We start from the raw sequence: 25,438 nt of genomic DNA, 5'->3' as shown, positions 1-25,438 counted from the left end.
CGGCTTGGCGGCGCCAAGGCGTCAGGCGGCGTCGAGGCGGCGTCGTGGGCGTAACCCATGACCAACAGCAAGGGAGCGGGAACGGAACACAGGCAGCGCGCGTGCTTGCGGTAAGACAACAAGGCAGCACAGCGCGGGAAACAAACAAACAGAAGGAAGGGAAAGCACTAAGACAGGCAAACAGAAAGGAAAGGGCAAGGGTAAAGGAAGGGAGTGGGCAAAGGCAGAGGGTGTTCATGACACTATGTTGCTTCATTAGAACCTATCTGTCGCGGACAGCCGCCACAAAGGAGTCTGCTGGATTCTACTCCGGCATTTTCTTTTCCGTTTACTTGTTTGCCGCCTTTGTCGGCGCAATTGGAGGTGCTGCTCTACTCTCGGCTCGAGTTGATAAGGTAACGAGCTGGGCGGTCCATGCGCGCAGACCGAGCAGCAAGTTTTGATGATCGTGCTAACACCTGCTACAGCCGGAGCAGCAACCTCCGCCAAGCCGCTGCCGTTTTATTGACCCGATCGACGCCGACTCTGTTGGACTGTTCAGGGTGTGGTCTTCAAGCTTCTGACGGGAATCGCCTCAATCGGATTTCTGCTGCTGATTTACCTGTGCTTCACCGAGGAGCCCTCCGAGGGAATCAAGAAAGTCGGTGGCGAGAAGCAAAGCACTCTGACGCGCATGTCCAAGACGGCCCGGAAGATTGCCAGTCCGCGCATGGTTGCATTGACGCCAATGTTCTACATGCAGTCGGTTCAGCAAGGTGAGCGACACCCGAGTCCATCATGAGAGCAGCAGGGGAGCGTGTCGGTGCTGTTTAGCGAATGGCTGTCGGATCGATGTAATCAGCCCTCTCACACTCCACCTGCTCCATTCTGGCATCCATGACATCTGCAACATCGATTGCCACGGCTATAGCCTTCTACAATGCCACCTTCCCCCTCTTTATCGCAAGCTTTCACGATCCAAACACTGATCTCTCGATCAAGCTCTATCTAGCTGGAACTTTGGCTCTGGCGAGCTCCTGCGTAGGTTTTTTCTTTCCTTCGAGCTGGGGCTCCTCATGCTGTACGTCGCACGCTGACATGCTTTCTCGCATCCTGAACTCGATACAGGTTGCCCTGGTCTTGACCAAAGTTGGATATAGGCTTCGGTCTCTCCACCTCTTATCGGCCGTCTGGGCAAGTCAAGCTCTGGCTTTGCTTCTAGTCCTCTTTCTCCGACCTGTCAACAATCTGGCGGCGCTGTTTCCTATCGGAATCATCCTCGGAGTGACCGACGCGGTAGGTCACACGCCTATGTGTGGGGCAGGGAGACCGTTGCTTTGCGCACATAGGCACACTCAAGACCCAGCCTATGTTTTGCATGTCCATTTACTTGGGGCTTGGCACTCTCCCCTCTGCTTTCTCTGGCACGACTGCCCCCTCTCGGCTCTCAGGTCATCCGCACTCAAAACTTCATCCTGATCAACGAGATGTTCCCTGAGGCCGCCGACACACCGTCTGCGTTTGCATGTTTCAACTTTCACCAGTCTCTAGGCCTGGGTATATTCTTTATATCCTCAAAGTACTTGCTTGGCCCCGACCGAGTGCCGAACATGGCGGTCTGGGTGCCCCTTCAGATGGGCATATTCTTAATTGCCGTGATCGGCGTTGGCATGGGCCAGCGATGGTACTCGCCCAGATCTCAGCATGCAACCTCTGCGCCGCTTGAAGAAGTCGTCAAGATCGAAGAGGACAGCCTTGGGATTGCCCTCGATGATACGATCGCCACCCGCGATTCTTCCAAGATGTGATTCTATGACGTATTCTTCTGACCGTAATCGACCGTGACACTGCGCAGGGTGTTTGATGTACCCGACCTCAGCCTTCCGGCGCTGACAGACAATCCCCGGGACAATCCATTGTCGTTCGCGCACCCCAATAGAGACAAGATGATTGCTGTTCCACAGTTCTTCCGAGAGGCCAGTGCACAGTGGAGCCATGTTCCGGGCGGCATGCCATTGTACTGCAGTACCGTGATAGATCATCGAGAATATTGTTGGTGATGGCACTGCAGATCACAGGGAAAGAGATAGCCAAGCAGGATCACCAAATCGTGCGGCTCGGCTCGGCTTGACGCGGCTTGGCTCCTCGACACCAGCCTTGTGGAGCCAAGTGCGACTCCTGCCAAAGCATTTGGACCAGAAAGGGCAGCGAGCAGCCTATATTGGCGCAGCAAATATCTCTACATCTCATCACGGCCACTGTCAAATGCGAGCTGGGTGCTGCTCGTGCGAGTTGCTGTCTTGTCATTCCTGTTGGGTCAGTTCTTCTTCCGGCTCGAGTACCACATCTTGATCGTGGAATCTGCCGAGCACGATGCTAGCAGAGCCTCTGTCGGGTGGAAGTTGACCGCATATACCCGGTCGGTGTGTCCCTCGAGCTTTTGAACCAGCTCGCTCGTTCCCTAGTGGAAAGGGCGGGTGAGAAACTCTGCAACTGACCAGACCAAAGCAACGTACGATCCTTTGTTGGCTGGGTCCACGCCACACCCACACAAACACAGCGCTGTCGGCCCCAGCGACCTCACATTCAAATCCATGAGTCTACTTGTGAACCTGCATCGCAACTGCATCTGATTGAAGAGCTCACACACATACACACCTCGGCGCCGCCAACACTGTATATATACACAGATGGATCGGAGCTTCCGGTTGCCAAAAGAATATTGGGCTCTGCCGACTTGTCCTTGTTCGTTCTGGGGTGAGAGGGTGACGCCACACTGATGTCAGCAGGTTCCGGCTCGCAAACGCTGCTGCTACCGGACAGACACCGCCCGGAACTAGAGGACGCGAACCACTTTCTCGATCAGAATACGACAACGTACCTATTTCCATCGCTCGATTCTGTTTCCGAGTCTTTGAGATAGAGCAGATCGGAGTGCGAGTTCGCTCGCTTGGCGGATCCAAGGCCTATAGTGATCCAGACATACGTGCGGCTCGGTCAATTCTCGCTCCAAGCAGCCTATATCAGCATATGTTGGTGTTGGTATTGGTATCCACCTTGGCCGTCCCGATAGTGAAAGAACGAGCTCTTGATAGGCCAGTTCTTGTTCTTGTGACCCTTGAGTGAGTGGATCAAGCGCTGGGCACTCGTGGGGGGCGTGAATCCCCGGTCGTAAACACGAATGACTACCGGCAACACCCAGATTTGAGTTGGATTCAGGGTTGGATTCAGTGACGGGCACGGCATTGGGCGGACCGTTAGTATTGCTGCGTCATAGCGATGCAACCTCCAGTGAAGCCTTCTCCATCGTCACTTTGTGTGGTTAAAACTGAGCCACTGCCGTCGGAGGGGCTTGCGGCTGCCCGTACTCTCCGCGGTGGCCCGCGTTGATGCTCTGCGACAAGATCTCACCGTTGTCGTAGCTATTGACGGCCATGTATCGAGGCTCATCGTCCGCTGCAATGTTTGGTTAAATGGTACATCACTGAGGTGTGCTTTGGTGTGGCCCGCAGGACTCGTGGCTGCTCCTAAATCAAGGCGAATGCCTCTCCGCTCCCGCATGACTCTGGTGCCATGGTGATTGCCCCGCCGTATATGCACTCACATCCTTGTTGTTGGCAAACTGTGATGTGCGATATCGGTTTCTTGTTGCCTGGATTGTCGATCGACAGAACCGACTTGCCTGGCCAGCAAATGTAAGCCTCCTTAGTGAGAACACTGCAAGCGACAGCCGGCGCGGACACTGACCAACCGACGTCAACGTATAGGAGAGGGATGCTGTGCCAGAGCCAGAGCCAGATTGAGCAAAAGAGCTGCTCTCAAGCTTACCCATTCGATAATCCCAGGTCTTTATGGCCCCAGCATGATCCGCCGCCATGACGTACGAGCCATCTCGATACACATATCTGCACGGTTGATCCGGATCCCATTAACGATCTAGTCGGTGTCCGAGGTGAACAAGCAGCAAACATGGCCGCCGCCGATAGGCCCGGGACTAAACTGCCGCTCATACTGACATTGAGTTGATCATGGCCGAGTTTTTGATGCTGAGCGCTTCGCCTGGTTTGCGGCGATCCACCATGCCCAGGATATTCCGACTTGTTCCATTGAAGAATATGTTTTGGTCTGCGAAGAGAAAACAGGGCTTAGGCCCGTAGCCGCAACAGCCCGTGCATCATGTCGACGAAAGACCAGCAACACTTGCAGCGCGAGCAATAGCCGTAGGGCCAGCGTCGATATACCTTGTGGGTTGAACATGACGCATTGAACAAAGCCGTCGGTCTCGAAAGAGTCTGCCAGCTTGCCATTCTCGAGATCCCAGATATTGCACGTTTGGTCGTAGCCCCCCGACAGGAGCTCCGTCGAATCGGTTGACCAGCAAAGGTCCGAGATGTTGAGGGTGTGCTTCTTGAAGCAGTGCATCTGTGTGGCCGCTCGCCGGTCAGATCGACAGCCGGCAGTCTCGCCCCAGCTCCCCTGGTATGCTCAGCAGAGTTTCTCCGGAAGTGCGCCATCGATGGTTCGGTCGAGGACATCGGCCCTGGATGTTCACCGGAGCCCTACCTCTTTCTGTGTGGCCATTGCGTCCCATACTCGAACAGTTTTGTCAAAGGAGCCCGAGGCGAGAAACTTTCCACAGGGAGAAAACTGCACAGCATAGACGGCCCCGCTGTGGCCCTTTTGGTTGTGTTCGTTGCAGGGTGAGTGGCAGGCTCATCTTTGGATATCGGAGTAGGCTGCCTCGCGGGGACAGATCGGGGCGAGAGCTTTCATCTCCTATAACTTTGGATCCTGGGTGCATCGGCCATGGTCCTCTGGCGGTCGGAACGATAGCACGCCAGCTGCACTGATTGCTCTCTCTTTACCTTGAGCTCATACTTCAGCATAAACTGCCGACTGTCCTTGGACACATCGCGGATCGTTGTCGGGGCTGATCATGGTTCGGAAGATGGTTAGGCAAACGACGGCGCACAGAGGGCTCTGGTCGATGCGGGCACCGTTGCGGTGAGCGCTACGAGCAGCATGCAGGAAAAATACGCACCATAAACCTCGTCTGCACCGCTCGCCGCCGCGGTCGTTGATTCGAACAAGTCGCCGATGCCGGTCTCGGCCACCAAAAAGTCGAGGGTAAACGGCTGGGCCTTGAGTGCATACAGATTGTATTTTGCAGAGAGGTCGTAGAGCGATTTTTTCAAGGCTGCATTTTCCTAGAGCTCCAGGAGAGAGGCACCAAGCGCCGTACCGCTGGGGATGAGTGCACAGACGACAGCGAGGGTCGATCTCATGCATCCTTGCGCCGATGGAGGCGACATTGGGCTGCTTGGCTGTGCGTCTGAGCTGTACCTTTTCCAGAATCTCAACCCTCTGCTTCAGAACACGGGCCTCCTTATTGACCTTTTCTTGTTGCTCTCTCAAGAAGCTGTAGGCACAGATGAGGGATATCGCTGGCATTGAGCCTCACGTCGCAGCGAGCAGCCTTGGGTCAACAGCCGCCATGTCTGTTGGGCCGAGTCTGGCCGAGGACTTTGGCTCTTGGATCGGGCTGACGATCGACTTACGCCTCAGAGCCCGGCTGCTTCGTCTTTGGAGCGGGCTGATCCATGTGTGGTCTGCGGACGGATGGAGGCTCGGACAGCAGCCGCCCTCTTGCCAGTTGTGACGGGATGGCCAAGGCAGATCCGCATCCAAGGGCGAGGCAGGGCGGTGCAGCCAAATTCAGCGCGCGTAAAACGCAACGGGGCAATTCGCACTCTTCCTCCGCTGGTGACCCAAACTGTTCTTCTGGGCGAGAGATCACTCCGGTCCATCACTCCCAGGGACAACCCGCTTTTCCAGGAGCTGCAATGCCATCGGTTGCTGTACAATTCGTGATTGCGCCGTCAATGCAGCACACAGGTCAGTAGTGACGACGAGGACCTTGACCAGGCTTGAGCGATTTCTTACAGTTTACAGCGAGTCGAAAGCAATGAGACACATTCTCTCTTGCGGATACAAGCACGTCGCAATTGAACCATATCTCATCACGCACACGAAGAGAACGACCGGTGGTGAGACCGTCTTCTTGCTGCCTGTTCCATGATGGCTCATCCATCACAGCAATACGAACGCCGATCGACAGCATCCAGCCAGTTGATTGCTCAGCATCATGCAGTCCACATGCACAGTGAATCCCGTTCCTATTCGGGTGGACTGCCTGACTCCTGGGCTATGGTCGATTTCATGGACAAGCGTCATGGACAAGTGTCATGGACATGAGCGGCTTGGTCATCATCGAATCGATTGCGACACGATTGGATTGCCACTTGTTGGTTCAGAAAGAAAATTGCTCCAATGGCCTGCTGAAAGCGCTGTATATTGGACTTTGTGTGGAGGTATCAACTGCCGAATGCCGCCGAGACAGGGAGCGGGCCATTTGCTCAGAAGCGTCTGTTGCGGAACATGTTGTAGAATGAAGATGTCTGTCGTCCCACTCGTCAGCGAGGTTCCGACACTCGAGCCGCTTCTGCTCTTGCACAGGATTTGAGGCATCACCGCCATAGCCATGGCTGCTTACCGTTTCGCAGTCGGCTGCTTCGCGTATTTGAATAGCTTCGGGGAGCCACTCGATGATCTTCTTGATTCTCGTATCTAGTTGTCGGAAACCCCAAAGGGCCTCGGCTCAGTACCGGGCTCGAGGCTGCTGCGATATTGTGACTGTTTGCCTGCGTCAAGCAGGACTTACCGTGGTTGGGATGGGTGCTTAAATACTCCAGGCTCTGTCCGCTGTCGTCGGAGTGCTTCATTCGCTGGCGTGCCCAGGGTCACAAAAGTCAGCTCAGCCCGATTCAGCAACTATGCATGTTTATTCGGCAGCCTCTGTTGCTGTACCTACCTCCCACATTTGCGCCGCGGCCCTGGGATCGTAGCAAGCTTGTGCCATCAGCTTGAGTCCTAGATGTGTCAAGGCGGAATGGCCCCCATCAGTCAACTTGCAGCGAGCGGCCATGACTAGCGCGCGGTTCTTACCAATGTAGTCAGCCTCGGTCTCACACTTGCGCGAGAATGGCATCTGTGGTTGCGTCGGAGGTGGATGCAATCCGTCCGGTCAGTTTAGGAGGCCGTCAAACGAATCCAGATGTGCGGATGCAACAGAAGCCTACCGCAATTCCAAAGGTCGTCAGGATTTGTCCAAACAGAAAGCTGGTGTCCAGGAAGGTCGACATCAGGACCCGGATCAAGAAAATCACCTTGGTCCACGACATCTTCTCGGCCGAGTGACGAGCAATCTGGTGGGCCATCTCGTGGCCAAGGACTGCCGCCAAGCCGTCCTCGCCCTGAACGATTGGGAGAATGCCTGTGAAGACAAATATTTTGCCGCCAGGCAAGACAAACGCATTTCTCTGTGCGTGTAGACGGGTGTTAGGATCTCTGGGGAGTGGCCAAGTCTGCCGCGCGAGGCGCTTATTGATGCCGGCTCGGCTTACCTGCGGATCTTCGACGACATAGACCTCCCATTCAACATTGTTCATGCCGCTGACTGCAGCGACAGATCCGCCAAGACCAGACGCATGTGGTTCGTAAGTTCTACTGGCAGTCTCTTGTGGTGCTGTCGTGGCCGGTGATATTGACGTTGCCGTTGCCCTTACCTTGGATAATGCGCTGAGCCACTTTCCGAACAATCACCGAATGCGGATGGTTCCACGGCAGGATTTTATGCTGATACTGCTGAATGACGGAGTGATAAGCCTCGCGGCCCATTTGCTCCTCCTGTTGTTCGTACATCGGGATTGTCGTGGGTGTGGTAGTGGTCAGAATCGAGCCAGACAGAGAGGTAGGTCCGCCAGGTGCGATGCATTCTCACTCCGTACCTGTTCCGGCGTCATGTCGATGAATCGCGTCCGGCCTTCCAGGCGGCAGTCACAGAGAGCCAGTGCAAGGTTCAGCCAGTGCTAGCGAAAGACATCTCGGCTTGGGCAGCGACACTCTGCTCGGGCTCGGGCTCGGCGCAAACGACTCACCGCTCATCGGAACAGTCTCAAGGTGGCTTTGGGGCGAGACAGGTGACATCAGGGGATGAGCATTCGTATCTGCCAGCCAAGGCAGGCGTCGGGAACCACATGGTGTTCGGTCCCGTGTGTTCACAGTCACTTTGGCTGTCTGTCGCCCACCTCAGATAATAAATGGTGCAGAAGGTCCCCAGAGCACCGGATACGATCCAGAACCGACGGGTCTGATAGAGCGGGGTTGAGCCTGCAATTGAGATCCCACAAGTGGCGAGGGTGTCAGGCGCGGAAAATAGACAGTGTCACTCAGACGAGCTTCTCGACTCGATGGATACCGACGGCTCCGAAAGTACTGATATCCGTTTCGGTCTTGGAAGATCTCGATCCGGGCGGGCTGCACTGCCGGATGGCTTTCTTCGAGGCTCGTGCTGGGCGATGAGGTCTGCTTGCGGGGTCGTTGGAACGGCGAGCGGGGCGAACGCAGCGTCGACATTGGGCGCAGCGCGACGGTGCCCAGCCGAGCCAGGGGGCTGCCGAGGCGTCGGCCGAGGTACGTGCCGAGATGCATCATATGCGGCAGATTCGGTGTTGGAGCTGGGCGATGGTGGCAGCAATCGTCGTGCTTGGGTTTGGGCGGCGTGCGGATGGACATGGCTGCGGTCACGCGACGGTCACGCGATAGTCACGCCTGTTGCGCCACAGCTGCCACAGCCACAGAGAGGCTGGCCGGGTGCAGCCCCAGCCCGCCAGCCACGCTGTGGCTAATTAATACCGTGCTGGCCGGCCTGCACAGAACTGCCAAATGCGGGCGCACACGCGATTGGCCGACAAAAAAAAATTTTCGTCCAAGGCGGAGCTGCCCCCCCCCCCAACCCATAAAGCCCAGCCCTCGCCCGGTCGCCGCCGCCCCTCGTCTCCTGCATCCCGCTCTCCCGCTTGCACACCCACGACCTCAGCCAACATGCTTCTCTACCGTGACGTCATCTCTGGTTCGTGCCGATGCTGGTGCTTGTCTGCCGCCTCCCTGGGGCTGCCCAGGATCTGCTGACCGGGCAGCTGCGCCGGTTCGTGGGTACACCCCTGCGACGACAGTGGGATCTGCGTGGGGTTGTGGCTTGTCTGCCGCCGATGGGCTTGGTTGACGGGGTCGTTGTGCGGTGTGCTAATACAACTGACTCCACCAGGCGATGAGATGCTCTCTGATGCCTACAAGATCATCGAGGTCGATGACATTGCCTACGAGGTTGACTGCAAGGTGAGGATCTGCCATCACGACCCCCCTTATCGCTTGCTGTTGGCTGGCTGTGAAGCATCGGCCTCGGAGCTGCTTCAGATCAGCCGAGCGCACTTGCTGCCAAGTCAGCCTCCGGTGCAGCGGTGGTGCCAGCATGAAGCGATCCAATCATTCAGACTGACATGTGGGATCTGTGGCTGTTCCAGACCATCATCATCAAGGAAGGCGAGGTCGATATCGGTGCCAACGCCTCTGCCGAGGGCGAGGATGCCGAGGAGCTCGAGGAAGGCGCCCAGTCCGTCAACAACGTCGTCTACTCGTTCCGCCTCCAGTCCACTGGCTTTGACAAGAAGGGCTACATGGCTTACCTCAAGGAGTACATGAAGGCCGTCAAGAAGCATCTTGCCGCTACCGACCCCGAGCGCGTCCCCGTCTTCGAGAAGAAGGTCACCGCCTTCGTCAAGAAGGTCCTCGAGAACTTCAAGGTGAGCACCGCGTCCGGTGTCTCTTGGGCTGTGTATTGGGCTGTGTTTGGCCGAAAGCGCCGGGGCGGTCTGATCGAGCGGGTCTGCCAGAACTGGTCCAGCTCCGCTAACAGGGCTTGTTCTTTTCGCTCACTCGCCCATGCTCTTGTAGGACTACGAGTTCTACGTCGGTGAGACCATGAACCCCGAGGGCCACGTCGCTCTCCTCAACTACCGCGAAGATGGTGTCACCCCATACCTCACCTACTTCAAGGATGGTCTCAGCATCGAGAAGATGGTAAGCTAGCGTGGCGCTGCAACAGCTCGGCATGGTGAACTGTCTGTCGGCGTGAGGGAGGAAGCGAGGACGGCCTGTGATGGTGTGGGGATTTCCCGGCGATCAAGTTCGACATTGCTCTCCTACTGACCCCGCTCTCTGATATCCAGTAAATCGTGCCTCTGGATCTGCTTCGTCCTGACCCCCCTGTTCAACTCGGATGGCTCTTCCGGTCGCATATGCCGATTTTGTATTTGAATACAGCATGCTCCGAACAAAAACGGGACTGAGTGCGTTTGCGTTCCTTCACACCAACCCTGCCTTCAGTGGAGTGATCCGTGGGCGACTGGGTCGGCTGTGTTGGTTAGGCCTCTTGGGAGACACTGTTTGGTGATAGCGGATGGGTGCCGGAAACGAATCGTTGCTGGGCTTGGTTCCGGATCAGGCTCGGCGCTGGTTGGGCCGCCGCCCCAGCCAATCGTTGCCGGCCGTGTCAGAAGACACGTGGCATTCTCCCGCCTGGTTTTGGGCGCCGGGGCGGGTCAAGAAATGGCGATCGTTCGCCGGTGGACAGCGCCGGCCAGGTCTGCCTCTCGGCCAGCGCAATGTATCCCTGTCTGTCGTCGCTGCTCCTTTGGACATCGCTCCTTATCGTCTCGCTGCTGGCCAGGGCCGGCTCGGCCAGCCCGCAGGTCGAGGCGAAAAAGTTCCTTGACGAAGCCAAGGTCCATCTGTCTCAGGCGCGGTACCACGAGGCACTCTCTGCCTACGAATCCGCCATTGGTACGTCCCGGCTCGCTCGCAGATTCCGTTCGCGCATGCGGGCGATGCCCAGAAGACCCGTTAGGCCCGTTAGAAAGGCTTCCAAAGGCTCTTGCGGAGCCAGCGCTCGTGTGCATTCCCGACAGTGCCCCGAGCCGATCTGCGCATGGACGACTCCCCTTCCGACCAACCCGACCCGACCCCACCCGACACAAGTCAACAGGGCCAGGCCGAGTTGGCCCAAGCATTTGAGGACTATCCGAATCTGCGCGCCCTGTGTTCTTTGAGTCCTGGAGCACGTCCACACCGCTGGATTCTCGCGCATGCAATTCGTCGCGATCGCTTGCTCACGCCATATCATATTTTCGTTTGTCTACATGGGGCATTCTTCTCGGCTCACAGCTATTGACCCTAGCAATTATATGACCTACTTCCGACGAGCTGCCACGTATCTGAACATGGGACGAACGACTCCGGCCATTCACGATTTCAGCAAGGTTCTGGAGCTCAAGCCTGGCTTTGAACAGGCCCTCCTCCAGCGGGGCCGACTCTACGCCAAGGACTGTGCTCTCGAAAATGCCTACAACGACCTGTCCAAGTATCACGACATCCGACCCAATGACGAGGAAATCGATAAGCTGGTAGGTCGGGTGCGGAGTTTGGACGATGTGAAATACAGCTGCGGAGGACATTGGACGCACGGTGTCCTTTGAGCCAGAGGCGCCGCTTCATCCGTTGGACTGAGCCCCAGTATGCTCGTGTCATGGCTAACGGCCTCGTCTCCGCAGATCGGCGATATCGTTGAAGTCAAGAGAATCATTGACACAGTCGACAGCCTCATCGCCAAAAAGGCCAACGACCAAGCCATCGATGCCCTCAACCGGATCATTTCACTCTGCCCACTCCATGTTCAGCACCGTCTCAAGCGAGCCGAGCTCCACCAGCTCAGCGGCAACAATGAAATGGCCATCGGTGACTACAGGTGCGTTTTATGGAGCATGTACAGCTTGTGTGGGCGCTTGATTGATCTGCGTGGCTCGGCGTGATCTGCATTGAGATAGGATGGGCATGCAGTCTGAGAGGTATGTGGGTGTGGCTTTGCACAAGCGCTTGAATGCGTTTAACTCATTAATCTCCTTCGTTGCCCAGACGCATCGCCAACATCCAGCCCAACAGCATCTCGATCCTGATCAAGCTGGCCTCGCTGCAGACCAAGACTGGAGAAATCAGCCAGGCGCTGGCTTCGATCCGCGAATGCCTCAAATATGACCCCGACCAAAAGTCGTGCAAATCTACTTATCGCGAGCTGCGACGACTGGATAAGGGCCTGACTCTGGCCGACTCGCTATACAGCAAATCCAAGTGGAGTGATCTCAAGGACGAGCTCGAGGGAGACCGCGGCTTGCTGACCGAGGTTGACGTCTTGGGCGCGCGTAACCTGCAGATCAAAGTGTTTGGCATGGCTTGCAAAGCCTATCGGGAGCTGAAAGACGCGAGCAAGGCACTCGTCGCCTGCAACCGACTGCTACAGCTGGATCCTGAGAACTTTGAAGGTTTGTTGAATCGTGCTGAAGTCAAAATCCTGCTTGAGGAGTATGACCAGGCGATGCACGACTTCCAGCAAGCCAATCAAATCAACGGCCAGGATCGTCGGGTAAGCAATGGCAGGTGGTCGCTTGCGGGGCCTCCGATACAGGGCGTCTTATTCTGATGTGTCCTCTGTATCGATGGGCCCGCGATGCGCTGGTTATGTGGACTTCCGGTCTTGACATCGACTCAATCTAACGGCGCTGCTTGCTGGACTGGCTGTTATTGCGGCGTATGATGCCGTCGATTGTTCCTTTATCAACAGGCACACGATGGCTATCATCGCGCACAGAGACTGATGCGACAGGCCTCCCGAAAGGACTACTACAAAATCCTGGGTGTTCCTCGAACTGCTTCGAAGCGTGAAATCAAGAAGGCCTTCCGCAAGCTCGCTCAAGAGTGGCACCCCGACAAGTACTCCGGTGATCTCGACAAGGAGTCCGTAGCCAAGAAGATGTCGGAGATTAACGAGGCCTACGAGATCCTCAGCGACGATGGTGGGTTCTGCTGCATGGCCTTGTCGGAGAGTCCGCAGCCACGCTATCACTGCGACATATGCGGGTCCTCTCCCACGTTTCTGGCTGTTTGTTGTCACCCTCCGCCATATCGCTCACCAAAGGCGCACGTCCCCTTCTATGGTTGTGTTCAGAACTCCGACAAAAGTTCGACAACGGCGAGGATCCTAATGTAAGCCGGACAGTGACACATGACTGCGTACTGTTTTGGGGCCCTGCCAGACCTGCTTTTGCGCTCCCACTCACTCTCGATTCGACGCTTGCAGGACCAGTACCAGGACCAGCGAGGACCCGGAGGCGGTGGTTTCCCGTTCGGCAGCCATCCGTTCTTCCAGGGCGGTCAGTTCCACGGCGGCGGTGGACCTTTCCACAGCCAGCAGTTCCATTTCAACTTTTAGGTGCGGCCGTGTTGACGTCGGAGGCGAGCAGGAGGGGATCCACGGAAATCCTGAGTGCCGTTGTTGCGGCCACTCTTTTCTGCAATACACCACAACCACATCAGCGCCGATTGTGCTCCTCTCTGTTTGCGTTGATACGGGCTGTGGTGCCTGGTCGATCGCCCTCGATTTGGCTCGACCCGCGCCTCCCAAATCGCTGGTCGCACCGCAGCGCGTCTGTACGACCGTTCCTCCGCGATCGCCATCGCCACCTTCGTGCGGGTCTCTCCTGTCTTGTCTTGTCTTGTCTTGTCTTGTCTGCCACCGGCCTTGGCCTTCTTTCCTCGCTCTTGATCCTCCATCGTCCCTGCAATCCCCCCGATCGGCGACCGGCCCTGCTACGCCTGTGTTTGCAGAGGCTGCGTCCCTAAACTATGCCCGGCGGCCCTCCCCTTCCGCCTCGGTCCCCGGCCTCGGACTCCCCTCATCCCGCCGATCCGCAGAGCGCCCGATACTTTCCTTCGTTCCAAAACTCGGTCCGCCGCCCTTCGGATCCCCAGCCCCAGTACCCAAGTCAGCCCGAGTTCCAGCAACAGTACTCGCAATCGCGCCCTGTTTCCTATGCGCCATCCAGTGCTTCCCTGCGATACTCGTCGGGCTATTCCCAGAATGGCCCTCAGCAGCAGCACACCTATTCTGCGAACATGCCCTACAATCCGACAAACACGTCGCTCTCGTTTCCTTCGCCCCAGCAGGCGCCGACTGTCATTGGGGCGCCTCGAAACTCGAGTCTTCCTCAGGGACAGCGGCCTCCAGTCTCGCCCGTGGGCGCCAGCGAGGAGGCGTTTATCAGCGCCCAGTTCGATGCCTTCCTGCCTACCCTCCGAATCGAGAGCCCCGGCGCAGTTCAGGGTCTGCAGCAGCTCCCACTCGCTCAGAAGAAGGAACTTATGCAGCTCGTCCAGAGCGCTAGTCGCGAGGAACGGGAGAAGTACCTGCAGTACTTTCTCCGCAGACTGACGCGGCCGAGCAGCAATGACCACGGCGACATCCAAGGCGCCCCTCCAGCCATGACCTACTCGCCTTCCTTGGCCCAGGCTCCGTCATCTTCTCCATACTCTCCGGGCTCGTCGACATACTCCCTGACCACGTCGCTGCCCGCACACGTCTCGGCTGTGCCTGCTCGCTCATCGTCCGCATCGACCCATCGCTCGTCCGGGTCGCCATACGCAGCTCCTTCCAAGGCGCCGTCGCTCGCATCGGCAACAGGAGCCCGAGTGGATCCTCGGCACCTATACGGCATCGAACTGGACGAAGAGTATGACAGGACGATGGTGGGTATTGTGCCTGTCGGGGTATTGGCTTGGCCTGTCTGCAAAGCTCCATCTACGCGGCCGAGACTGAAGCGAGTCCCTGTCGCTGACGGCCATGTTCTACGGCTGTTTGTTCGTTAGTGTCTGAAAGGCATCGATTCGGTGACGAGAGAACAACGGCTGCGGGTGCTCTCGCCCGACCAGAAGCGCGACGAGATCAGGCAGTTCAACGATGAGCAAACGTCCCGAGCAGCAGCCCAGCCCCAAGCGAGCTCCAAATCGGGGCTTGCATCAATGGAGAGCTTGCCCAGCGACATCTACCGCGACGAAAAAGATCTCAATGGCGATGCTCTGCGCCGAGTCTACTCCTATGTGCTGGTACGGTGGCGGTTTTTTACCGCGTGTGCCCAATACACATGCACGCAACTCGGGCCCGGTGGTCGATTCGACTCACCTCGCAGTTGGAGGCATGAGTCCCGCGTTCGCTAATATGGAGTGAAACCGACTCTTTCCCGATAACTTCTGGCCCGCGGTTAGAGCCATCTCGATCTCACCGAGACAGCCATACAGAGCATGCTCTACACCAAGTCCATCAAAGACATGCGAGACCAAATCCACTCGTTCAAGCTCCGGTATCTGACTGGGCGCCAGCCCCAGACCGGATACGAGCCCCCAAGGCTGCCTGAGCGGCCCCACACCGGAGGCCCACCACGGTCGATGCCAAATCCTCACGATTACGACTTTGATGCGGATCCGGAGTACTACTTTCGCCAGTTCACGCTTTGGTAAGCATCATGACGACATCAAAGCGACATTATGCCGACACCATGACGACACCATGGCGACATCGTACCCAGCATCTGTCCGCGTTTGCAGACGGCTCTCAAAGTGGCATGTGTTTCTGTCGCCGAGGTGCCGCAACGACGACTGAGCCGAGGTGCCGCAACGACCGCTGAGCCGAGGTGCCGCAACGACCACTGAGCCGAGGTGCCGCAACGACGACTGAACCGAGCTCTGGCCATTTTTTTCTTTGTTGCTGCACGGCACCATAGGAATCTATCCCTTAAAGCTCTCCAGAGGCATCTTGGCACCTTTCGTCGCCGTATCCAGCGCTGTGATGAAGCGTGGATCAATGCGTACTTGCTCTGCGAACACCACGCAGGCAGCGTCGTCATCCATGGTATCGATGCACTAATTCTGCTATTGAGGCGGATCAGCGACCATCGCAGCTACAGCCTGCAGCGCACGAGCCAGACTCACATGAGAGTCTCATACGCGGACCAGATAATCGAGGACAAGGCTCTGGCCGACATCGTCGACTGCATCCCGGTTCTGATCTCCTTTGATGCCGGTCGAAGAAGCCTTGGTCGTTCGCTGGAGACTTTCCTCTCCGAGATCGTCCGATGCCTCGAGTTCATGTGGCCAGGCGCAACATCCTCCAAGCCGCAGATCACTGATGGGGAGCTGGAAGACAGTGTCGAATACAACAACATAGTTCTCCGAACGCGAGTGGCATATCTGCTTCGACTTATGATTATATCCAACCCACGATGGCACAAGTAAGTAGCTCTTGAGCCAGAGACATTGTGTTGCATCATCCCGCACCTTTGTGCTCCAGCAAGCTCCCTCCCCACTCTGATATGCACTCGTCTTGTGCATCCCGTTCATCTGGCCCATCTCGCTCGTCGTCTGTGCACGAATCATTCGCCAACTCAATTCGAGCCGACCGTCGATTCTATTCACGTTGGCTATCAACGACTGTGCCCACGGCTCATCTTGTATCGTGTTTAATATCTCAGACAGATACTCGGGACTCTGGCGGCGTATGCAGCCAACAACAAGCGCCCGCGGTTCATCCGTCTTGTCAGCTCTCTCCGGACACCGTTCCTCCCCGAGAACGCCCTCCGCACAGTATCGCCGAGCCCAAATCGCTTCTACAGCACCAACCCCGAGCTCAACAACACGCTCCAGAATATCGAGCAGCTTGACCCGGTTGGCGATTCTGAGATCTTGGAGCACATCTGGCAGTACCGGACCGCAATCCTTCTCCTCCTCAATGGCCTGATTGGCGAATATGAGACGATTGTCGAGCGCCGTCGCCTGAGACAGGAGCTAGAGACATGTGGTCTACTCGATCAACTAAAGGTACGACAGCCGCCTCTGCTGAATGCAGTCGCCCATCCTGCGGTACCTCGGATCTGATGTGTTTCGTCTTTGCTCGGTCAGTGGCTGAAAGGTCTGCGCTTGTCAGACGAGGCTGCCGTGCAGATTGCCATCTTTGAAAGCGATATGGAATCCGACACGGAGGACTTTACCCAGGAGTTGAAGCAGACGATAAGCACTATGGGGTAAGACCCTTTGGCCCATGCTACGTTATGGCGGTCCAAGTGAGTGTTGACCGATATACTGACCACTTTCCGCCCATGCTCCCCCCCTCGAACCTGTTATCAGAGACCCCCAGGAGGAGTTCAAGCGGATCCTGGGCCAGGCGGAGCATGGTGCCGATCCGCAGAGACTGAAGCAGCTGCTCCTCTTAACCCTCGGCGAGCTCCGGAAGCTCATGGCGAAATTTGGACCGATCGGCGACAAGCCCGTGGCGGCAAATGAATCAGCGCTTGAAATGCTCGAAGTGTGGGAGCAGACGCTCTCGGCCATCACTGAGACCGCCGATACCTGGATTAGCGCCGACCCAGGCACTGGTGGCGATGCAGTTGGTTACACGGCCAGTGATCGCACCGCTCGGTTCAAGCATCTGTCTGGACGACTGCAGGGCATTCTCGAGGGTCTCAGTGGCGAGGACTTGCGAGACCAGTCGTCCGACGGTGCTGCTGAGCCAGTCGGCCGCGGTGCCATCAAAGAATACGTCCAGAGACTTGAAGACCTCCAGCAGCAGGTAAGCGTCATGAGGCAAGTCGTTCGTGTTTCTCTGCCTGGTCGCTGATAGCCTCGCGCCTGCCACGACACGCGAAGCGGTGGCCATAGTGGCAAATCAATGGACCTAATACCTGCTCCGCGCACTGACTTTGTGGCCTCGGAACCAACAGTATGACGAGGCATTGAAGCGTGAATCCATGCTCCGAGGCGAAAATATGCGGCTCAAGGCAACCGTGGGCTCTCCCGAGAAGCTGAGCGAGATCTTTGAGGAGAATCAGCGGCTGCGATTGGCAATCCGAGAGTCGCAGCTTGCTCTGAACGATCTGTCTGCTGTTTCTCCAGGAGAGAGCGAGCAGCTTGATAGGGTCAAGGCTGCGCTGCACAAGGTCCACATCGACCAGCTTCCTGATATCGAGCTCGCTCGAGCCGAGATCCTGGGCTCGGGCCCGAGTTTGGGTCCAGGCTTGGGTCCCGGTCTGGGTCCAGGCCTGGGAGGCGAGTCCGAACCCAGCAGCACGGGCGCCGACGATGCTGCAACCAAGCTTAGTGGCCTGTCGCCCAAGGAAAGCGAATCTTCGGCACCACCACCCCCGGCTGTTGCGCCTCCGCCACCTCCAGCCCCGCCTCCCCCAGGGGCTCCTCCCCCACCGCCGTTTGGAGGTCCGCCACCTCCGCCTGGGATGCCTGGGCTCGGCCCCGGTGGCGTTCGCAAGCTCCACAAGACACCGCTGCAGAAGAAGGTCGAGCCGTTCCGGTGGAACAAGTTCGCCAATCCCAACATGATCAATGGCACGATCTGGCAGAATGTCGTGTCGCATGCATATCCCGACTCCGGGGATGCATGCTCTCTCGATATGTCCGAGCTTGCCGATCTGTTTGCTAAAGGTGAGGGGGGTCTGTCGATCATGCGTATTCGGCTCCACAGGGCTCTCTGTGGGGCAGTGCGGCCGAACCATCTGCGACAGCCGACTAAATCACTGCGACGGGTCACTCTCGATCTTTCCTGTTCATCTACAGAGGAGCTCGCGCCAGCCGCAAAAAAGATCATCGAAAAGAAGGAGCTTTTGTCTCTGCTGGACTCTCGCAAATCACAAAACATTGGCAAGTGCACCGAGGAGTCGGCAGTGTTATGTGTTTTATGCTTGCTGAGCCTGCTAGCTGACGCCACACTTTTGTTCTGTTTGCAATGTAGGCATCTTCCTCAAATCGGCCAAGCTTCAGCTTGCCACTGTGCGCGATGCACTGTGGAAGATGGAGGACAGCCTCATGGCGCCCGAAGTTGTCTCGCGCTTCTGGAGCGTTGCGCTCTCAAACGAAGAGGTACGGATTCCGCTTTCAGATCGTGCTTTTGATAAGCCCTGTATGTCCAACGAAACGCTGTGAGATATTCCGAGCGACTAACCCGATCCCTTCTTCACAGCTCAGCAAAGTGTTTGTCTACGATGGCTCGCTGGATGAACTGGACGAGCCAAGCAGGTTCTACGTCCAGATCCGGGACATTCGCAACACCAAGACCCGCCTGGAGCTCCTCATGTTCAAGGGCCAGTTCTTGAACGAGCAAGAAGAGGGCGCTCGTGTAAGTTGCTGTCCGAGCTGGCGTACTTGCAAGATGTGGCGCGGGCTGTGAACCGGCGAACCTGCGAACCTGCGAACTGGCGTACTGGTGAACTGGCGAATGGCTGGCGGTGTGGGAGGCTCTACTGACGTGCCGTACACATTTGGATTGGGTTTCGTTCGGAACTGCCTGGCCCGTCAGACCCTCGACACCATCGCCTCAGCCTGCCAGGAGCTTCGAGAGAGCAATCGCCTCTCCCGAATCCTTGAAATGACGCTTTTGATCGGCAATGCCCTCAACGACCAAAACGGATCCTGGGGCAATGCCTTTGGATTCAAGATCGACGCACTCTTGAAGGTAAAAGCCACTTTCGGTCAAAGGCTCGGCAGGGATCGTCGTGCACAGCATACACAGCACCGACAGCCTCGGGGTCTATTCTCTGCTACCTGCTCGCCGGGATGATCACGGATCATGCGAATCGGTGCTTGCTACTAGAACTGGGTCAGGGAGCGCGCGATTTGAGGCTGGGTTGCTCAGTCCTGGGATCGGAGTATGCGCTAACTCTGTGTCTTGCGAATTCTTGTCGACCAATCGGCTTGGTGTTCGCCTGTTTGCTTGGACTATCCATGCTTCCAGCTCAGGGACAAGAGAAGCCGCAACAAGTCGTATCCCACCCTCCTGCACTATCTTGTCAAAGTGCTGCACGAGAAGGATCCCGACACGCTCGAGTTCTTATCCGAGGCCGCCAGCGTCGAGACCGCAGCAAAGGGTGAGCGATTTTGCAGGAGTCCATCAGCCTTGCCCTGGATTTTGTCGTTTCTTTGTGCCTCGCCAGCTTACCATCGATGCTTGCGTGCCCTCCTCGATCGCTTGCGCAGACGACATCGAGGCCGTCAAATCCATCATCGAGCGCTCCACAAAGGAGCTCAAATCGGTCCAAGGCGAGCTTGAGTTTTATGACTCTGAGCCCGACTACGACGCCCAGTATCCAGAAGACGAGTTCAGGCGGGTGATGCGTGTCTTCTTGGACGAAACTCAAGCCAGACTCCAGGAGATGCAGAAGCAGTACGAAGCCACCAAAGCCAACATCCTCAGCACCCTCAAGCACTTTGGCGAGCGCGAGGAAGAGTGGCACAAGATGGGCAAGTTTGAGAACGCACCGACAGCCTTCTTCCGGATCTTTGTCCAGTTCTCGTCGGAGATAAAAAAGTGTCTCCGAGAAAACGCGAAGCAGGAGGCTCAAGCCCGAGCCCGAAACACTCCGGCTGCTGCTGCTGCTGCCCAGCAGCGCCCCGAACTGCGGCTCAACGGCATCGTCGATTCGGAGTCGTTCCAGACGGCGGTCGAGAAAATCGCACTTGAATCCGCACCGAAGGGAACGTGAGTATATCTGTCGACGGGACTGACTGGGTAGCAGTGCATACTGCGGCGACGTTGCGAGTCGCGGCACTTTGAGTTGCTTCGACTTTTGGGAGAGTCGATGGTGCTCAGCGTCGGACCACTGAAGGCCGAGTGGGGAACTTGCAAATGGCTTTAGCGTGAACTTGGTGTCAGGCTTCGCGTGTACTCACAAATCCGGGTTTGCGATTCATTTCTCTCACTGCGCGGCGCTCCAGCCCCATGTTGCTTGCGCCTCCCGTCGAAGGCGCCATGTCCAAACTGAAGCCCACGAGCTCCCACGGCATGGCATTTTCGCAGACGTTTACTGTTCGTCACGGCAAATCGGTGGGAGTCGGTCGTGTTGTCGATGACGCTTCTCCAGTCTCGGGCTTGGACAGCCAGGCGGCGACAGCGTCGCCGTCGATGGCCGACAATTCAGCCAGCATACCGCAGCTCCTGGCGGTTGGAAGTGTCCTCCAGGCCCGCAAGACGATCCGACGTCTCACCACGATGCAACAAGCACGAGGCTCGCTGGGCTCTGTCCGCGAGCTGTTCGAGGAATAGACAAGGCGCGGGGACTGAGCGGTGGTGTGTGTTTAGTCAGTTTGCGCTGCAAGCCAGCTGTCGGGTGCTGAAAGGCCTGCGGCGCGGCTATGGAGCGAATGTCGCATGTCGACGAATGTATGTGTGTTGTGCCAATGTAATAAACCAACGACAAAACCACGTTGCCCCATGTTACTGTACGTGAGCTGCATCTCTACACATGGATGGGCAAACGGGATGTCCTGCATCTGGCAAGTCATATGCAATGAAATCGATCACCTCGACAGCCTCCACAGTTGACCTACACACGCTGATCATGTTAAACGCCGGTTAGACATTGCGATTCCAGACTCTATGGCAGATGCATGTGTATTCTGGACCCAGAAACGGGCACATTGTAAAATGGTGGAGAATCGATGATTAACCAAGATGAAAGAAGGGATCGTGGGTGCACGGCAATCTCAGCGCCTTGGGGCACCTCCAGCGCCATTGCAGAGCAGTTTTAGATGGTAACCAAAAGACAATGGTGTGGCGGACATGGAACCGATAGAGTGCAGAGAGAGAGAGAGGGCATATGTTGGTAGTGCGAGGAGATGGAGCCTCGCTGGGTTGCGGATACCAAAAACATGATGAAATTAAGGGGAGCCTTGTCGAGGGCTACGCGCCAGTAATGCGTCCATAGTTCGTGCCTTGATGGTATCATATCGGAATGCAGTGTGAGTACCGCACAAACCGCAGAGGCGATGGAGACATCGTTCCTGGGTCGGAACTCCGTCTGGCGATGGCAGGAGTCTCGGGGGAGGGGGGGGAGCGCCAAGCTCCTGACCGGTTGGGTGGTTCCGCAACCGCCATTCACTTGCGAATCTTTCTTCTTCGCCAGCGAGCGTCAAAGGATTTTTTCTTGGACAGTGTCGGGGCGACAGCAGCAGCAGCATCAACTGCAAGTGCGTTGGCTGCGAGTCCGTCCTTGAGAGGCTTAGTCTCGGGGAGAAGCTTTCGGTATCGGCGAGCCCAGATCAAGTCGCCGTGTTGGCTGGTCTGGTTTACGATTGCGGCGATCGAGTCCTGGACGCTGGGCCGCAGAGCGAATTCAGCATGATCCAAGTCCCAGAAGGTGGTGGTGTTGACGTCGTGGCTGGTAAGGTACTTGTGGACGCTTTTGGCGTCGATCAGATTGTCCTTTCCGGAGAGAATGACGTGGGTGCTCTCGCCCTTGGGGAGGTCATCCGGGAAGAGCACGGTGTCGAACCAGTGGAAGTCTAGGAGGAGTATACAGGTCCAGAGCGTCAGGGACCGCCGCCTCCTGATCACTGGATGGATCGTCCTGTGTCGGGCCCAACTAACAGCATGCTCCTGACCATACGAAGATATAAACAGCATGCAAGACCATAGTCTTCGAGCCGGAATCCGGCGCAGCCGTGAAACCCACAATGACCACCAGCTGGGTAGTTATGGCGACAAGTATTGACTTACTGCGGGAGATGTAGTGCGAGGTATAGAGTTCGCGGGAGGCCAGCCAGTGCATCAAAAACTCGTTCGCCTTCTGCTCAGTGTTCTTGCCCGGAACGCGGTAGATAAAGTTGAAGGCCAGGCTGGGGTGGAAGCACTGGACGGATGTGGGAAAGGGTGGGCGCGGACGCGATCCAAGTGTCAGCACAGAAGGGATCAGAGTATCCGACCCAGCCAGCGAGCCAGCCCGAAAGGAGCACGACTCTGGTAAGCTTACCTTGAAACAAATGGGGTCAATCAACACAACGGTATCGACCATCTTGGAGTGCTTGACGATCCACGAGCAGCTGCAAGGACAAGACGTTGGTCGGCCCAGGTTTGTGAGCATGGATGTGCCAAGCAACACTGACGGGATGCAAGAGGGCAGGGCGAGCTGGAGGCGCTGCAATTCAGCGGGATAGGGCTGCATGGCGACATACTATTGCGTTCCGAGGCTGTGGCCAACAAAGTTTGCGCTCTTGAATCCGTGAGCCGTGAGCATCTCCTCAATCTCGGAGACGGCGTGCAGCATTGTGGGGGCGCGATCCACCAGCCTCATGCTGACGAAAGGCAGCTCGACGAGGAACATGGGACGCTCAAAGTTTGAAGACATGATCTGTCGCAAGAAGACCACCGTGGTGGAACGAGCCGGAATGAGACACCGTCAGAGTAGACGAGATATGGTGATGCGCGAAGCCAAGGGTGATAATACTGCACAGTGCTCTCCGCATGGCGCGCGCTTCAGCTGTCTCAATCCAGGGCAACATACCTTGTATATGAGCTGCGTGTAGCAGAACAGACCGCCACCGATTCCGTGGATGAACACAATCGGAGAGAGACCTTGCTGCGGGTTCTGGGGCGCGTAGAGCCAATAGGGGACGCAAGGTTCGGCCGATTCGGGCTGCGGCGATGCGGTCTCGTTCTTGATGAAGCGGACGAAGCCGCAATATCGGAAGAACATGAACGCCAACGACTCGAGAACAAACACGCACTGGAAGACACATATGCAAGCACGTCGGTGGCGCACAGGTAAGCCGACTGAGTTCATTCAATAAGACGGCGCACTGCCTGGCGCCATGTGACAAAATCACACCAGCAAGCTGCCAGCATGCACGAGTACTTACGGCATAGACCAACAGAGGCTTGGAGAAGGCTTCGATCTCGTTGAAGTTGAGTTTGACGGTTCTGTCAAGCGCATGTTCCCAAGCGACGTCGACAGCAGCGGTGGTAGCGTTAGCCACATGAATGGATATCGGCATCACGAGCCAGCCCGAGACGCAACCATCCCCGGCTCATGGAGCGTGAGATACACTCTCCGAACATACCCGATCGCTGGATTTGATGGCTGCTCGAGACGCACGTCCATGCGCTGTTCGATGACCGAGACCATGTCGTTTAGGAGAGCGCAAGATGGGACACCCTCGATGGTGTCGTCCGGGTCGGGGATCGACGGCAGCGAGAAAAATGCCCAAGCGAGCCAATCCCGAAGATTGTCGGTGCCGATGTACTTGATCTCGGAGGACTGAAGTTGGCACATCTGATCGTCCTTCCAGAAGAACCAGCCAGCGACCATGGCACGGAACTGGTCCGGAGTGTCGTTCTCGTTCATGATGCGGGCAAAGAGCAGCTTTCTGGAGGGATAATGGGGTGTCGGTATGCAGGGCCGGGGTAGGGACCGTGTCAGCGTATATGGACTGAACAGAGTGACTGTGCGATGACCTGCGAGCGTGGCAATGCCACCCACAGTGCCGGTAGGCGAGAGTGCTGGGATGGAGGGCTTGCGCGATGCAGGATCTGCTCATTGGGGCAAGCTGCAATCCGCAATGGCACACCGACATGCGCCACCGACAGCACGAAATCGATCGCGGTCGAGCTCGGGCGGTTACAGGGTGCTTCGATGCAACAGCAGGAGCAGGAGCAACAGCAACAACGACATGCTGTCGCGGGGAAGGACACAGAGGGGAGGGGGGCACTTACACTTGGCGCAAGGACATGCGGGGAGCGTGCTTGGGAGCATCAAACTTGTTGAGGAAGTAGCGGAAGCGGATGAAGAATGCGGCCTCGAGGAGCATATAGATGGGCAGGACATAGACGTACAGGAGCAACACAAGGTTGCGGGAATCGAGAGAGGTCGCGATCGACGAATAGAGCGATGCTGGGTACATCGACACGGTCGAGGTGGCTGCAGGACGCAGCGGGAGGCCGTGCTGCGGACTGTGGCATGCGGGTGTGTTGAAGTGCACAAACAGGTTGTAAAGATAGAAGCTCGAGTAGATCAGCGAGAGCGGACCGATGCAGTCGACGAGGAAGGTGGCCGAGCGCAGGGCGAGGTACTTCAAGGGCGAGTGGCCGATGGGCATTGCGACGGCGTCGACGGCGATGGCGATGGCGGTAGATTGGGCGGGCTTGGGCGAGGGTCGGGCGAGGATGGTGCGGATGGGAGCAAGCGCCAGGAAGCAATGTCGGATGGTGGGGAGGGGAGAATACCGGGTGGTGATGGACGCAAGCAGGCAAATCAAGCAAATCAAGCAAATCCAGAGAATCCCGTTCTCCGCGGCGCAGATCAGGGGCATTTATCGTCGATGGAATGGGAGCGTGAAAGCATGTGCGAGTGGTGGGGTGTGTACTATGTTGTGCTGTGCTGTTGTGTTGTGTGGTGTGTTGCAGCGTTGACAGTGTATGAGTACTGTGCTGTGTCCACAGTACTGTGCGTTGCTGGTGTATTCTCCCCATCCTTGGCTTTCCCTCCACAGCTTCTGCGCCGTCGCACAGTGTCGCACGGCGACTCATGGCCACGCCCCAACCAAGGAGCACATGCCCCGCAGCCAGTGTGTGCGCGGGCGCCTTGCGTGCTCATGTGGGCGGATCTCGGCCCGCCGTGTTGCACAGGCCTCCCGATTCGGCATGTCTTCACGTGAATTTGCTGCCGTCGCTCAGTGCGCGGATTGCCAGCCCACAAATCCGATTGGCCCGTGCTGCCAGCGTGACCGGCTCGAGCCGGCGAGGGCGGCTGGATCCATGGACGCCAGAGTGCGGCTGGCCGGTCTGGCCGTCGTGGCCAGCCGCACTCTGGCAATGGCTGCGCACGCGACCTCGCCACAGCGCCAC

General features: G+C 57.1%; 7 protein-coding genes across 7 annotated transcripts; 4 read left to right on the top strand and 3 right to left on the bottom strand.

Annotated features, from left to right (window-relative positions):
- Positions 1-501: 501 nt before the first annotated feature.
- Positions 502-1,933, top strand: BJ171DRAFT_4607 (uncharacterized protein). The gene is made up of 4 exons (XM_053108454.1): positions 502-755; positions 911-1,020; positions 1,108-1,275; positions 1,431-1,933. Exons 1-4 carry the CDS (start codon positions 674-676, stop codon positions 1,785-1,787), a joined length of 717 nt encoding a protein of 238 aa, XP_052971713.1. The 5' UTR covers positions 502-673; the 3' UTR covers positions 1,788-1,933.
- A 225-nt stretch (positions 1,934-2,158) lies between these two features.
- On the bottom strand, positions 2,159-5,716 carry BJ171DRAFT_4364 (WD40-repeat-containing domain protein). The gene is made up of 13 exons (XM_053107956.1): positions 5,323-5,716; positions 5,021-5,186; positions 4,845-4,909; positions 4,543-4,656; positions 4,221-4,401; positions 3,996-4,104; positions 3,808-3,884; positions 3,584-3,661; positions 3,391-3,435; positions 3,036-3,164; positions 2,861-2,945; positions 2,638-2,731; positions 2,159-2,440 (listed from the first exon to the last, which is right to left on the bottom strand). Exons 1-13 carry the CDS (start codon positions 5,428-5,430, stop codon positions 2,297-2,299), a joined length of 1,395 nt encoding a protein of 464 aa, XP_052971712.1. The 5' UTR covers positions 5,431-5,716; the 3' UTR covers positions 2,159-2,296.
- Positions 5,717-5,901: 185 nt separating this feature from the next.
- Positions 5,902-8,560, bottom strand: BJ171DRAFT_484572 (peptidase family M48-domain-containing protein). The gene is made up of 12 exons (XM_053109007.1): positions 8,301-8,560; positions 8,127-8,208; positions 7,977-8,002; positions 7,827-7,861; positions 7,605-7,725; positions 7,443-7,495; positions 7,119-7,358; positions 6,985-7,027; positions 6,851-6,909; positions 6,701-6,764; positions 6,533-6,606; positions 5,902-6,437 (listed from the first exon to the last, which is right to left on the bottom strand). Exons 1-12 carry the CDS (start codon positions 8,530-8,532, stop codon positions 6,396-6,398), a joined length of 1,071 nt encoding a protein of 356 aa, XP_052971711.1. The 5' UTR covers positions 8,533-8,560; the 3' UTR covers positions 5,902-6,395.
- Positions 8,561-8,842: 282 nt separating this feature from the next.
- BJ171DRAFT_453782 (Mss4-like protein) lies at positions 8,843-10,245 on the top strand. The gene is made up of 5 exons (XM_053108229.1): positions 8,843-8,950; positions 9,146-9,216; positions 9,402-9,680; positions 9,832-9,957; positions 10,107-10,245. The coding sequence occupies exons 1-5, from the start codon at positions 8,923-8,925 to the stop codon at positions 10,107-10,109; spliced, it is 507 nt and encodes a 168-aa protein (XP_052971710.1). The 5' UTR covers positions 8,843-8,922; the 3' UTR covers positions 10,110-10,245.
- A 296-nt stretch (positions 10,246-10,541) lies between these two features.
- Positions 10,542-12,978, top strand: BJ171DRAFT_418329 (uncharacterized protein; the record flags this gene model as incomplete). The annotated part of the gene is made up of 6 exons (XM_053107338.1): positions 10,542-10,719; positions 11,101-11,339; positions 11,487-11,680; positions 11,848-12,352; positions 12,551-12,782; positions 12,935-12,978. Coding segments are annotated over 6 exons (1,392 nt in total), but the record flags the coding sequence as incomplete, so codon positions are not given.
- A 2,024-nt stretch (positions 12,979-15,002) lies between these two features.
- BJ171DRAFT_4284 (uncharacterized protein) lies at positions 15,003-21,046 on the top strand. The gene is made up of 13 exons (XM_053107852.1): positions 15,003-15,275; positions 15,543-16,049; positions 16,290-16,635; positions 16,717-16,838; positions 16,942-17,383; positions 17,535-18,249; positions 18,382-18,465; positions 18,557-18,684; positions 18,785-18,940; positions 19,121-19,276; positions 19,556-19,688; positions 19,798-20,299; positions 20,536-21,046. Exons 1-13 carry the CDS (start codon positions 15,064-15,066, stop codon positions 20,861-20,863), a joined length of 3,831 nt encoding a protein of 1,276 aa, XP_052971708.1. The 5' UTR covers positions 15,003-15,063; the 3' UTR covers positions 20,864-21,046.
- Positions 21,047-21,196: 150 nt separating this feature from the next.
- Positions 21,197-24,690, bottom strand: BJ171DRAFT_608846 (uncharacterized protein; the record flags this gene model as incomplete). The annotated part of the gene is made up of 9 exons (XM_053115241.1): positions 21,197-22,101; positions 22,316-22,448; positions 22,569-22,638; positions 22,771-22,946; positions 23,100-23,321; positions 23,455-23,515; positions 23,656-23,961; positions 24,075-24,203; positions 24,308-24,690. 9 exons carry the CDS (start codon positions 24,688-24,690, stop codon positions 21,695-21,697), a joined length of 1,887 nt encoding a protein of 628 aa, XP_052971707.1. The 3' UTR covers positions 21,197-21,694.
- Between the last annotated feature and the right edge of the window lie 748 nt (positions 24,691-25,438).

Source organism: Polychytrium aggregatum (assembly GCF_025602895.1).
Source record: "Polychytrium aggregatum strain JEL109 chromosome Unknown BJ171scaffold_1, whole genome shotgun sequence".
In the NCBI taxonomy this organism is placed as follows: Eukaryota; Fungi; Chytridiomycota; class Chytridiomycetes; order Polychytriales; genus Polychytrium; species Polychytrium aggregatum.
Note: the sequence above shows the minus strand (reverse complement) of the source record. Positions and strands in the feature narration are given on the sequence as shown.

Bases quoted from the DNA above. Each gene is read 5' to 3' on its own strand.
- BJ171DRAFT_484572 (XM_053109007.1), bottom strand. From the start codon at position 8,532: ATGATGCATCTCGGCACGTACCTCGGCCGACGCCTCGGCAGCCCCCTG. The intron at 8,209-8,300 runs GTCGGTATCCAT...TCTCAATTGCAG, and splicing joins ATATCAGTACTTTCGGAGCC to GCTCAACCCCGCTCTATCAG. The intron at 8,003-8,126 runs GTGGGCGACAGA...CTCGCCCCAAAG, and splicing joins TGCACCATTTATTATCTGAG to CCACCTTGAGACTGTTCCGA.
- BJ171DRAFT_4607 (XM_053108454.1), top strand. From the start codon at position 674: ATGTCCAAGACGGCCCGGAAGATTGCCAGTCCGCGCATGGTTGCATTG. The intron at 756-910 runs GTGAGCGACACC...CCACGGCTATAG, and splicing joins CATGCAGTCGGTTCAGCAAG to CCTTCTACAATGCCACCTTC. The intron at 1,021-1,107 runs GTAGGTTTTTTC...AACTCGATACAG, and splicing joins TGGCTCTGGCGAGCTCCTGC to GTTGCCCTGGTCTTGACCAA.
- BJ171DRAFT_453782 (XM_053108229.1), top strand. From the start codon at position 8,923: ATGCTTCTCTACCGTGACGTCATCTCTG. The intron at 8,951-9,145 runs GTTCGTGCCGAT...TGACTCCACCAG, and splicing joins CTACCGTGACGTCATCTCTG to GCGATGAGATGCTCTCTGAT. The intron at 9,681-9,831 runs GTGAGCACCGCG...ATGCTCTTGTAG, and splicing joins AGGTCCTCGAGAACTTCAAG to GACTACGAGTTCTACGTCGG.
- BJ171DRAFT_4284 (XM_053107852.1), top strand. From the start codon at position 15,064: ATGCTCTACACCAAGTCCATCAAAGACATGCGAGACCAAATCCACTCG. The intron at 16,839-16,941 runs GTAAGACCCTTT...ACCTGTTATCAG, and splicing joins CAGACGATAAGCACTATGGG to AGACCCCCAGGAGGAGTTCA. The intron at 18,466-18,556 runs GCAAGTGCACCG...TTTGCAATGTAG, and splicing joins TCGCAAATCACAAAACATTG to GCATCTTCCTCAAATCGGCC.
- BJ171DRAFT_4364 (XM_053107956.1), bottom strand. From the start codon at position 5,430: ATGCCAGCGATATCCCTCATCTGTGCCTACAGCTTCTTGAGAGAGCAA. The intron at 5,187-5,322 runs GTACAGCTCAGA...CTGGAGCTCTAG, and splicing joins GGGTTGAGATTCTGGAAAAG to GAAAATGCAGCCTTGAAAAA. The intron at 3,436-3,583 runs GTGAGTGCATAT...CAAACATTGCAG, and splicing joins AGTTTGCCAACAACAAGGAT to CGGACGATGAGCCTCGATAC.